We start from the raw sequence: 13,238 nt of genomic DNA on the forward strand, positions 1-13,238 counted from the left end.
AGACAGCTTAGAAAATTACAAGATAAATCATTGAAACAGGAACAGCTTAATAATTTGAAAAAATGGCAACATCAATGTGAATTTTTAATATCTGATGAAATTGAAAAGAAAATTATTTTTAATAGACAAAGATTCTTTAAACATGCTAATAAACCAGGTAAAATGTTAGCATGGCAGCTTAAACATAAAGAGAAAAAAATACCAATATTAAAAATAAAAAGGAAGGGTAAGATAACAACTGATAAACAAAAAATTATGGAAACATTTGTAGAATATTATACAAATTTATACAGGAAGAATCCCGTATCAGAGAAAGAAATGGATGTATATCACAATCAATTTGACTGGGAAAAATTATCACAAGAAAATAGAGAATTATTGGATTCTCTAATAACTGGGGAAGAACTAAAGGAGGCAATAGGGAAAAGTAAATTAAACAAATCACCTGGGGCGGATGGGCTCACAACATTTTATTATAAAACATTCCAAGAACAATTAGCCCCTTATTTATTAGGTGTGATGAATTCCTGTTTGCAAAATGGATCTATTCCTCAGACTTGGAAGCAAGCGAATATAGTATTAATACCAAGAGCGAATTCGGATTTATCGGAAGCAAAAAATTATAGACCTATTTCATTACTGAACAATGATTATAAATTATTTGTTGCAATTTTAGCAACTAGATTAAAAATAGTATTAAACCAAACTATACATGAAGATCAAACAGGATTTTTACCAGGAAGATTGATTACTCAAAATGTAAGAGTGGTAATGGATCTTTTAGAATATGCTGAACAGACTACAACCCCGGTAGCTATGATATTTTTGGATGCTGAAAAAGCGTTTGACAATGTGAATTGGAAATTTATGAAAAAAATATTAAAATGCATGGGTTTTGGAGTAAATTTTAAGACAGCCATAGAAAATGTATATACTTATCAGACGGCTAGTTTGTTGATAAATGGAATATTATCATCACAATTTGAAATCCAAAAGGGAACAAGACAAGGCTGTCCTCTTTCACCTTTGTTGTTTATTTTAGTATTAGAAGTCCTATTAAAAAGATTAGACAATCTAATGATTTAATTGGACTCCGAATAGGGAGAAATCACTATAAAATTAAAGTGTATGCGGATGACCCTGTATGTTTTTTGACAGATCCTACTGAGCAAATTGATAAGTGGAATAGAATTTTGGAGGTTTATGGAAAGCTTTCAGGTTTTAAAATAAATAAAAATAAAACTAAGCTATTGGTTAAAAATATGACTCTCTCACAACAACAAGTATTAATTAAAAAGACAGGGTTTAATATTGAACATAAAGTACAATATTTGGGTATATGGTTATCACCAAATAACCTTAATTTATTTTATTATATTAAACAATGGCAACAGATAGTAATAGATCTCAAAAATTGGGAAAAAATACCATTATCATTATGGGGTAGAATTTCAGTTATCAAAATGATGATATAGCCTAAGGTGCTTTTTTTATTTCAAAACCTACCAATTTTGAAAGGAGCACAGATATTTAAAAGTTGGAAGAAAGATATTTTAATTTTTTTAAGGGGTAAGGAAAGACATAGGATAGCATATAATAATTTAGTGGAATTAAAAGAAACAGGAGGCCTGGGATTACCAGAATTGAGAATGTATTATCAAGCAGCTTGCTTTACCTGGCTAAAAAATTGGATTCTATTAGAGAATCCTAAACTATTAGAATTAGAGGGATTCAATTTACGCTTCGGGTGGCACGCATATTTATGGTATGAAAAGGAGAGAGTAAACAAAGAATTTAATTCCCATATTATTAGAGTTGGTTTACTTCAAATTTGGAAGAAATATAAAGGATTTTTGGAATCTAAAACCCCTGGGTGGATTAATCCTGTAGAAGCTTTTATGAAGAGAGGTGTAGACCTAAACCTGGATATTGATATTTATAGAGAAATTACGGATTGTAAAGAAGGGGTTTGGATGATGAAGAGCAGAGCAGAGCTAAAAATTAAAGACTGGTTTATGTATTATAAACTAAGGGATATATTTCATAAAGATAATTTGAGGGGATTTAACCAAAATAAATCTAAACTAGAAATTATACTAACTAAAGGAAATAAAGGACCGATAGGAAGAATTTATAAGTTATTAATCGAAGTGAATTTAGAACAAGAAAGGATTAAACCAGTGATGGTGAAATGGATGAAGGAGTTAGGTTATAATATTGAATTGGAAACATGGGAAAACTTGTGGAAAAGGGAATATAGATTTACAATTACTAATGAAATAAGAGAAAACTTATATAAAATGTTTTATAGATGGCATATAACCCCGGTATTGCTAAGTAAAATGAAGAAAGACAATATTGTTTTATGCTGGAAGGGTGGAATTGAAAAAGGCATGTTTATGCATGTATGGTGGTTTTGCAAAAAAAATTAAGAGATTTTGGAGATTAATATTAAAGGAAACTAATAACCTAATTAATATAAAAGTAAAAAAAAGACCCTGCCTTTTGTTTATTGGGAATCCCTAAAGATAATATGGATAGAGGTGACAGAGACATATGTCAATATAGTTTTGCGGCAGCAAGAATTATAATAGCCAAAAACTGGAAGCAAGTAAATAAACCTTCAATTAAGAACTGGAGAGAGAAATTGTGGATGTACATGTGAATGGCCAAACTTACAGATTCTGTACATGGTAAAGATATGGAAGAGTTTAAAAAAACATGGTAAAAGGCCATCACTTTTTGGGATAAACTGGCGAAAATGAATTTTACAAGTATAGTTAATGAATTATAGATAAAATGTAATGTTTTTTATAATAATAATAGTATAATGTAATTTTAAATACTGTCAAAACACTTCTCCGGAAGTTGATGGGGGGTGGGACTGTAAGGCCTGCTCTCTGCGTTTAGAGATAGTTTTGGTTTCTCACAGATGCTCTCTGCTCAAGGACTGTTTTCCTAACGATTGCATTCCTTTTAGGCTTTGAAGCTCGCGGGAGCTCGTGGGAGCCTGGCCTGTTGGACTGAGGGGTTACCATGCCAACCTGTGCTATCATGATAAGACCTATTCCCCCATATATTCCGTTGTATGTCCCTTTTGCTCCATTCCTGCCTTTTTATTTCTGCAAGCTCTGTATGCCTGTATGGTCTCCATTAAAGCCAACTCTATTTCGGACTTCCTGTCTGCGAGTGTTGCTTGGGAGTGCATCGGGAACAAGTGCTTACATTAAGGCAGGAATCACTCTCTTCTTTTACCTGCCTGGCTAGAGCCCTGGAGGGTTCACCTGTATCTCAGCTTCAAGTTCCCTATGTGGAATCCTGGAGGACTTGGACCACTGGGCCCTGCTGTTGGGAACGTCAACCTGCCCTGACGACCCTACTCTGCTGCGTGATGTGCTCCTCAAAGCTGTACGGACTGTTGCAGAAATCAACCGCCTAGTGCAACTTATTCGGGTTCAGTGGCGCTCCCTTGCCGACGCGAAGCCTTGGACGTCCGAGGACTTGGATCGGGACGCCTATCACGAACTCTTGGTCCTGGACAGGCTATTGCATGAAATGTGTACCGCACAGGAGGACTTGGTAACCTTGACACGCTTGTTGGCGAGGTTGACTTTGCAAGAGACTCAACAGAACTTGGCAGCGGCCCCTATCCGCCCCGACTCGTCCCGAGCCATGGCGGGAACACCGGCGGGGGGATCCCCGCTGTCACTAGTACCTGACCCTGCTGTGTGTCAAGCGGAAGCACGACAGGTCGCTGTCCAAATGGCGTTATTATTTGTGGGACTGCCGACCACAACCATGGTAGCCGATCTAACACAACTGTTAACCCTGACGTTCGGGGTTGGTGCAGCCGCACTGGCTGTCCAAGTGCAACCTCTGCTTGGTGGGGAATCTGCCCCGCTCCTTGCTCTTCTAGAGCAAGAAGCCCTTCTGATCGTCACCACGACCGCTGCCTTGAAGCTTGAAGCTGCCCAGACGATCGCCGAACAAAAGAAGGCTGAGGAACAGTTGCGAGCAGCGGATGCGGCGGCGACCAAGGCTCAAGCCGAAAGGGAGAAGGAGCAACAATTGGCCGCCGATCGTGCGTGAGCGGCCGCGGACGTATGCCCCAAAGACACTGTAGGAGTTGGACTCTCGTTAGGGTCCACATTTTCCCCAGTCTTTGCCCCGTCTCGCACCACACAACGCGCACAGCACCTTGCAGAACGTCTACCAGAATCAGACTACTCCGACGAGGAAGACCTGTACGGGGACAGATCTGACTGGGCTACTGGTCTTCGAGTTAGCCAAGCCCGGCGTACGGGCGGAACTGGAGATGAAGTGCACCTCTTGTGGAGCCAAAACCGGGACTTGAATGACCGTGTGACCCGCCTGCAGGACCAAATGGAACGTTTGTTTCAGGAAAACGACCATTTACAACAAGCACTGACTACTCCGGCCCAACCGGTGCCAGCTCAGCCAGTTCTACCTGGTCCCGGGGCCCCAGTTGTGCCAGCTCAGCCAGTTCTACCCGGTCCCGGGGCCCCAGTTGTGCCAGCTCCCGGGGGCCCTCTTGTGCCAGCTCCTGGAGCGCTGCTTCAGCTGCCTCCAGGGCATCCGCCGGCCCCCGGAGCACCAGGTGTGCCAGCTCCTGGAGCACCGCTGCTGCCACCCCCAGGACAACCGCCTGCCCCTCTGCCCATACAATGGAAGCAACCTCAGTTGAAAACGACCTATGATGGCTCAATCAAAACTCTACCCTGTTTCCTACATCATGTAGACAGTTACATGAGGGAACAAGGACAGTACTTCCCCACCGAGGACAGCCGGGTTCGTTTCGTGGCCTCTTTATTGACGGGGAAAGCGGCCGACTGGATGGTTCTCCAGTTTGACACTCGGGCCCGATCCATCCGCTCTCTTAACAATTTCATGTTCGTTCTGCGGAGACGGTTCGAGGATCCCTTCTTGGGAGAAAGGGCTAAAGCCGAACTCCTACAACTCCAGCAAGATGAGTTCCAATGACTCGCCAGCAAAATAGTGGATTGGCCTGAAGCCACCCGAATACACTATTTCCAGGAAGCGCTTCACCCTGACATTTTGAACTGGGCGTATATGCAATGGGATCCCGACACCCTGGAAGATTGGATCTTACTGGCTGAGGAGGTGGAAAGCTGCTGCCAGTTCATATCTCTAGTCCGCCGTCGGACCAGAGAGGGGGGCAATCATCCAAAACCTCCTTCGAAAGCCTTGACCCCTGCTCCGCGGAGACCAACGTGGCCCGTACCAGACTGCGAATCCCGGTTCCAGAGAGGAGCCTGTCTCGTTTGTGGCAATATGGGTCACTTTGCATCTGCCTGTCCTCGCCGTCCAGACCTCACTCTTCCTCCCCGACCAGACGGACCACCCCGGACCCGTGGACGACCTCAACGCAGAGGCACCGCAGCCACCTGTAGCACAGCTCCAGGATGGCACGCGCCCTCTGCACTTCACATCGGAGAGGCCCCCAGTGAATCTGCGTCTACCGATCCACCGGAGTCTCGGATTACAAGTGCCCCATTGGGGGACAGTTCTCCTTCTTTGGATGATGATCACACCTGGAATCCCCCTGCCCTCAATCTGGAATCTCCTCTCGATCTGTCAAAAAACGGGCAGGGTCTGCGGTGAACGGAGCGACACCACAGACCCCTGCAGCTTCTTCTGCGAAACCCAAGGCTCATGTTATGGTGAGTGAAGTTGAAAATACTGTATATGCAGACGTAGTGTTACAACATTACAGAAGAGGCCCCCAGTTACATGTCAAAGCACTCATAGACTCTGGTTGTGGGCGCTCCCTGATCAATGAGGCCACTTTTAACGCTCTTAAAGTTAAATCAGTAACACTGCCCGAACCCATCCAATTCGCCCAAATGGATGGCAGTAGCTTTAGGGGGGGCCAGTAGCGATGGGTATTGGCTCTCATTGGGAACAAATTGACTTTACTATAGCCCCTATCAAATATGAAGTCATTCTGGGAATAAACTGGCTCAAAGGGCACAGCCCTTCTATAGACTAGAAAGCCGATACTATTACGTTTTCCGACCCCGACTGCGCCCAGCACCATCACGAAATTGCGGTTGTCCTTCCGACAGCCCCAGCCTTGTTATCCGACGCCCCCTCCTTCCTTGCTACCCGTTGAGTATCGAGACTTTGCAGATGTGTTTGATGTGAAGGAGTGCGATGCGCTACCCCCCACACTGCAGAACGGACTGCGCCATTGAAGTAGTGGGGGATGGTAAACTTCCAAAGAGTAAAATCTACCCTATGAGCGCTGCTGAACGTACTGTATTACGAGACTTCTTAGATAAGAATATTGCTCGTGGGTTTATCCAACCGTCTTCTGCCCCGAACTCAGCCCCCGCTTTCTTTGTCCGCAAGAAACGGGTGATTTACGCTTGTGCATCAATTTTCGGAAACTCAATGCAGTTACTCAAACCAATGCCTACCCCATCCCTTTGATATTGGACATCTTAGGGCAACTGAAGGAGGGGCGCATTTTCACTAAACTGGACTTAGTTGAAGCGTACTATCGAGTTAGGATTCGTGATGGAGACGAGCCCCTCACTGCTTTTTCCAGCTGTTTTGGTATGTTTGAATTTCTTGTAATGCCATTCGGATTACAGGGGGCTCCGGGGGTCTTCATGCAATTTATTAATGAAATCTTACATGACTTGTTATACCGAGGCGTAGTGGTTTATCTGGACGATATCCTTATCTATTCCGAATCTATGGACGAGCATGTTGCACTAGTAAGGGAGGTGTTACAACGCCTCAGAGACAATCACCTCTATGCTAAAGCATCCAAATGCGAGTTCCACCAAGCACAACTGACATTTTTGGGTAACATTATATCGCACCAAGGTCTCACCATGGATCCTGCAAAGGTACAGTCCGTAATTGATTGGGATCCACCCTCTACCTGCAAACAAGTGCAGCAATTTCTAGGTTTTGTCAACTTCTATCGAGGGTTCATTCCCAATTTCACTCAAGTGGCACTCCCAATCACTGATCTACTTAAGACTAAGGGGAAGGGAGCTTCAGCCATGTTGCCCGCAGCAAAAATCCAATGGACTCCCCAGTGCCAAACTGCTTTCCAAACCCTTAAGCAACTGTTCACCTCTGAACCTGTGCTAAAGCATCCTGATCCTGAGCACATGTTTATAGTACAAGTAGACGCTTCCGACATGGCCATGGGAGGTGCTCTTTTGCAACAAGGTACAGACGGTTTATTACACCCCTGCACTTATTTCTCTAAAAAATTCGCTCACTCACAACTGAACTGGCCCATCTGGGAAAAGGAGGCAGCTGCTGTCTACCATGCCCTCACCATTTAGCGGCAGTTCCTAGAGGGCTCTAAGGTCCCCTTTGAGGTCTGGACAGATCACAAAAACCTAGAGGCTCTCACTGGGACCCATAAACTATCTGCAAAACAACTACACTGGGCTGACTTCTTCGCCCAATTCCGTTTCGTGCTTAAGCATGTCCCCGGTAAACACAATGTGCTAGCAGATGCCTTATCTCGACTTCCCCAGTATCCTACCAAGGTAAACCGCCCCACCGAATCGCTATTCTCCCCTTCTCACAGAGGAGAGCTCCCTACGCTGGCGGTCCAAACCAGATCCCAGACCCAACTCCGCTCCCATTCTAGACCGGTTGACATGAATGCTCGAGGGGGGCCCCACCACCCGACCATTGAACCAGACTTCCTCGCCTGCTCCATCCGCTCCTTCGGCACCCGGAGGCCAAAACGAGCTGCTCGCACAACCCCCTCTTCACCCCCGAACTCTGCTCCCACTCAGCCTGACCATGTCCCACCTACCTCCCAGGGCAAAATGGATCTGCCTGTTTCTTTCCTAGATTCTCTCTGTTCCCACTGCCAAGCAGACCTCTCTGCTAACCTGCTTCCCCCTTCTTTGCTAGAACGGGGACTGTATTGGTACAGGGACTCGAAACTGTACGTGCCTACAGGATTACGAAGAGAAGTCCTACAACTAGCTCATGGAGCCAAAACCTCGGGGCACTTTGGTTTTCTGAAAACGCTCCACTTATTACGCAGGCAATTTTGGTGGGCGGGCATGCGTGCCAATGTAGACTCGTTCATCCGCAGTTGCCCAGTCTGCGCCACTGTCAAAAGGTCCCAAGGGAAGCCCCTGGGACTATTGCAACCATTAGAAGTCCCTTCTAGGCCCTGGGAAGTAATTGCTATGGATTTCATGACTGATCTTCCTCTCAGTGAAGGAAAAACTGTTTTGTGGGTTATTACCGACTTGTTCTCTAAACAAGTACATCTCGTTCCATGCGCTGGCATACCCTCCGCCCCAAAGTTGGCCCGCCTCTTTGTGTCACATGTCTTCCGGCTACATTCGTTTCCGCGCAAGATTGTGAGCGACTGCGGAAGTAGTTATATCGTGAAATTCTGGAAGGCTTTCCTTAAACTGGTCGGGGTGGAACAGGGTCTCTCTAGTGCTTTCCACCCCCAGACTGATGGGCAAACTGAACGTGTTAATGCAGTATTGGAATGCATCCGTTGCTATGTGAATTATCACCAAGATGATTGGGTTGGGTTGTTGCCTTTTGCTGAGTATGCTTATAACAATGCTGTACACCAATCCACAGGTTTCAGCCCGTTTCAAATGGTATATAGCCAGGACTTCAGTCCTATTGGCCATATCGATGTTTTGGGGGAGGAGGGTGGCAAAGATGTGGCAGCTTGGGTGTATGCAATTCACACCACCTGGCCCTGGCTAGTGAAAAATCTTGAGAGGGCTAAACGTAAATACAAGGCTCAAGCTGACAAACACCAGTCTCCTAGCCAAGACTTTAAAGTGGGCGAGTTGGTCTACCTGTCAACCAAAAACCTCCAGTCCACCCGCCCGTGTAATAAACTCAGTGCCAAATATGTGGGTCCCTATCCCATTTCTCAGATCATTAACCCAGGCTCAAGCTGACAAACACCAGTCTCCTAGCCAAGACTTTAAAGTGGGCGAGTTGGTCTACCTGTCAACCAAAAACCTCCAGTCCACCCGCCCGTGTAATAAACTCAGTGCCAAATATGTGGGTCCCTATCCCATTTCTCAGATCATTAACCCAGTAACCGTGGAACTTTCCCTTCCAAAGACTCTGAGACGCATCCATCCAGTTTTCCATGTAAGCCTCTTGAAACCTCATGTTGCATCCCAGGAGTGGCATCCCGACCCACTTCCAGAGCAACCAGTGATGGTGGGGGGGGGAGGAGCATTTCAAGGTTGCTAAGATCCTGGACTCCCGTATTCATCACAGCTCTCTCCAGTATCTGGTTCGTTGGAAGCACTTCCCCCCTGCCTATGACGAGTGGGTTCATTCACGCGATGTCTCCACCCCGCACCTGGTGCACGCCTTCCACTCCGCCTACCCCCACAAACCGTCCCCCTTGCAGGACAGGAGGGGGCCCTAAGAGGAGCAGAATGTTAGGCCTGCTCTCTGCGTTTAGAGATAGTTTTGGTTTCTTACAGATGCTCTCTGCTCAAGGACTGTTTTCCTAACGATCGCATTCCTTTTAGGCTTTGAAGCTCGCGGGAGCTCATGGGAGCCTGGCCTGTTGGACTGAGGGGTTACCATGCCAACCTGTGCTATCATTATAAGACCTATTCCCCCATATATTCCGTTGTATGTCCCTTTTGCTCCATTCCTGCCTTTTTATTTCTGCAAGCTCTGTATGCATGTATGGTCTCCATTAAAGTCAACTCTATTTCGGACTTCGTGTCTGCAAGTGTTGCTTGGGAGTGCACTGGGAACAAGTGCTTACAGGGACTAACTTTTAAGGTGGGTGGTGGGTATTTGAGCACCGTGTATTTTATAATTCATATCATATGGTGTAATATTGATTATTGTATAAGTGCTCTTTTTGTATTTTTGTATTTTGATCTTTCTTTTTTATGTCTTTTTTAATTTGATGTTTTTTATTGTTTTATTTTTTCTTATCAAAAAATAATAAAAATTTAAATAAAAAAAACTTTCCTCATAGGACTTGGTCTCTAGACCCCTCACCATCTTTGTTGCCCTTCTCTGGACACATTCCAGCTTGTCTACATCTTTCTTAAATTGTGGTGCCCAAAACTGAACACAGTACTGTAGCTGTGGTCTAACCAGAGCAGAGAAAAGCGATACCATCATTTCGCGTGATCTAGACACTATACTTCTGTTGATGCAGCCCAAGACTGCGTTTGCCTTTTTAGTTACAGCATCACACTGCTTACTCATGTTCAGTGTTTGGTCTACTAAGACCCCAAGATCCTTTTCACACACACTACTGCTCAAACAAGTCTCCCCCATCCTATAATTATGCATTTGATTTTTCCTACCTAAATGCAGAAGTTTACATTTGTCTTTGTTGAAGTGCATTTTATTAGTTCTAGCCCATTTCTCCAGCCTCTCAAGATCATCCTGCATCTTGGCTCTGTCTTCTACCATATTTGCTACCCCTCCCAATTTAGTATCTTCTGCAAATTTAATAAGCATCCCCTCTATTCCTTCATCCAAATCATTTATAAAGATGTTGAACAACACAGGGCCCAGCACAGATCCCTGAGGAACTCCACTAGTCACTTCTCTCAAAGGAAAATCATTGGGCTAAGGTCCTGATACCAATCCTACAATTGTATAAATTGCCTTCACTGGAAATCTTAAACTCATGGGACCCAAAAGATATCAGAAAACGGACTGCTGATAAAGAAACTGATAATGATATGTGCCTAATACAAAAGTCCAAGTTCTCCCCTATGGTATCCTTTATTCAAATCGAATAAGCTCCTCTCAAATTATTTAATGGAACTTTTGGACCCAGGCATTTACAATGGCACAATTTCAAACAATGCCTTCAGCTTATACCCATGGTAGATATAAAAAAATTCCCCATCATCTAAGGCTATGTCCCTGTTCCACAGGTTCAATAGAGGACCTCCCACATATTTTGTTTAGTTGCCCATTTTATGACTCCATTCATTTTAAATTAACCCAGCATATCCCAGATGTATTAGATACAGTTGAAGGGTGAGTTAGATTTTTAATGGCAGACGTTAATTCTAAGATCACGCTTAGCGTGGCTTTTTCTCTCTCATGTTAGCGTCTAAATTAAGGAAGAAATTTGTTAAAAATTAGGCTCCAAAGTTGCCACAGAAAGAATATTTTAGGGGAACTTTAATGTTTAAATCAGTATTAATATGTATATACGTGACTGTAACATTTTAAAATTTTTATTCATGTAATTTTGGGTGTTGAGGTTTATATATTTTGTATGGTTTTAATCTGAATATTGTTAAGGTCTGTGACTAAAACATTAATAAAATTGATTGATTGACAACTGGTTCTCCGCTGTGTGGACCAACTTGCTGGAGTAGACAGACCACTGGCCTGACCAAGCAGAATTCTTCTTGTATTCTTATTGTGTGTGTAAAGTGCCGTCAAGTCACAGTTCACTTATGGCACCCCAGTAGGGTTTTCAAGGCAAAAGACTAATAGAGGTGGCTTGCCATTGCCTTCCTTTGCATAGCAACCCTGAAATTTCTTGGTGGTCTCCCATCCAAATACTTGCCAGGGTTGACCCTGCTTGGCTTGCCATTGCCTTCCTCTGCATAATGACCCTGGTATTCCTTAGTAGTCTCCCATCCAAGTATTAACCAGGGCCGACCCCCCTTAGCTTCTGAGATCTGATGAGATGAGCCATCCTTGGCCATTCAGGTCAGGGCTGCGATCTTATTACATCACCATAAAGAAACATTATGTGCAAAGACTCCCTCATGGTCCCTCAGGTTTCTCCCAAGCAGATCTACCATGACTGATGAAAAGAAGTTTTTTTTTTTCCCAAGGTAAAAACTTGGATGCAAGTATTCTAGGTGAAAGTATTCTAACAGTTATACACCTTCATCATTGCGGAGCCATTTACTACTTAAGCTGAAAATGACAAATCTTTTTAGTATATCTTATTATGGAAGCCATTATATATTTTAGAGAATTTTCACCGTGTTCTTTTGCTCATTTTCCAGTTCTACATTTTTTTTAAAGATCAGCACTGTCAGCCTAACCTACCCTGTTGTTGTTGTGAGATTAAAATGGAAGAGAAAACAATTATGTAAGCTTCTTTGGGTCTCCACTGGGAAGGAAGGTAGGGTATAAATGAAGTAAATAAATAAAATACTTCAGTGGATCCAAATGAACAAACAAAAATCAAAATTTGTCTTTATCCCTTTTTTAAAAATGCAATTAAATTTATACAAACGGTTCCTAATTTCACATTCTGTAATTCAACTACTGCCTTTCACTGCTATTGGTCACTCAAGTTCCCATGCACAATTTAAACTAGAATAATTTCTTATACTTACCATTCTTCTTTATCTGCATCACAGTTACAAAAATATCTCAGATCCAGACAGCTTTCTTCCAATCCACAGGCACATTGCTGGACTCCTGGAGGGGATCCTCCCCAGTAAGGATGTTTTTTGTTGGCACGACCAACCCACCAAACAAATGGCATTCCACCTGTGGAAACAAAAAGAGAAACAGCTTTCATAAGAAATCTGAATTCAATAGGTGTTAAGGGAAAAAATAGGAAAGAAGGTTTTGTTCTTGCAGTTGGGGAAGAAGTTCAGTCTAAATCCAATGCATAACAAATTTTGGGAATATGAAGATCAGAATTTTGATTTTAACATTTCAAATATGCATACTCAGCTATATCTGATTTTTAAATTCTAATCCTGCTAAGAGTACACTAATATCTGGACACTATGTAATGGGTAACTCCTTTTAAAAAGTACTTATTTGGTATGCTTTTTGGTTCCTTTGCTGTGTCTTTGGTGTTATGGTAGTTTAATTTTGTCAGATTGCACAGAGAAGCCATTGAAATTCATAAACATCAGCACAACTTTAACAGAAAAGAAGAGAGTTTAAGAATGAATAAGGCTTGGATTTTACAGCTTTTCTCAGACCTTAAAAGAAGAGGGAATAATAATTTTGAGTAAACAACAATAGTAGAACAAATTAAATATTTAGGTATATGGTTCAGTATAGATAAAACAAAAATTATAAAGCTAAATTGTGATCCGATTACCCTTGAAATCAAAAGACAAGTACATGCCTGGCAAAATCTAAAATTGTCATTATTAGGACAAGTTAACTTAATTAAAATGAAAGTACTACCCAAATTAAATTTTGTGTTTAAGAATTCACTCGGAGAGCACGTCCTCTGCTCA

The 13,238-nt window shown here is 43.1% G+C and overlaps 1 protein-coding gene across 1 annotated transcript in view; it reads right to left on the reverse strand.

Annotated features, from left to right (window-relative positions):
- The window catches only part of CNTNAP5 (contactin associated protein family member 5), a 603,640-nt gene that overhangs the window by 91,496 nt on the left and 498,906 nt on the right, over positions 1 to 13,238 (reverse strand). Inside the window, exon 14 of the mRNA XM_056861386.1 lies at positions 12,372 to 12,528. Within this exon, the coding sequence (XP_056717364.1) occupies positions 12,372 to 12,528 (157 nt within the window). The remainder of the gene's footprint in view (positions 1 to 12,371; positions 12,529 to 13,238) is intronic.

The sequence above is a fragment of the Euleptes europaea genome, chromosome 15 (assembly GCF_029931775.1).
Source record: "Euleptes europaea isolate rEulEur1 chromosome 15, rEulEur1.hap1, whole genome shotgun sequence".
NCBI lineage: Eukaryota > Metazoa > Chordata > Lepidosauria > Squamata > Sphaerodactylidae > Euleptes > Euleptes europaea.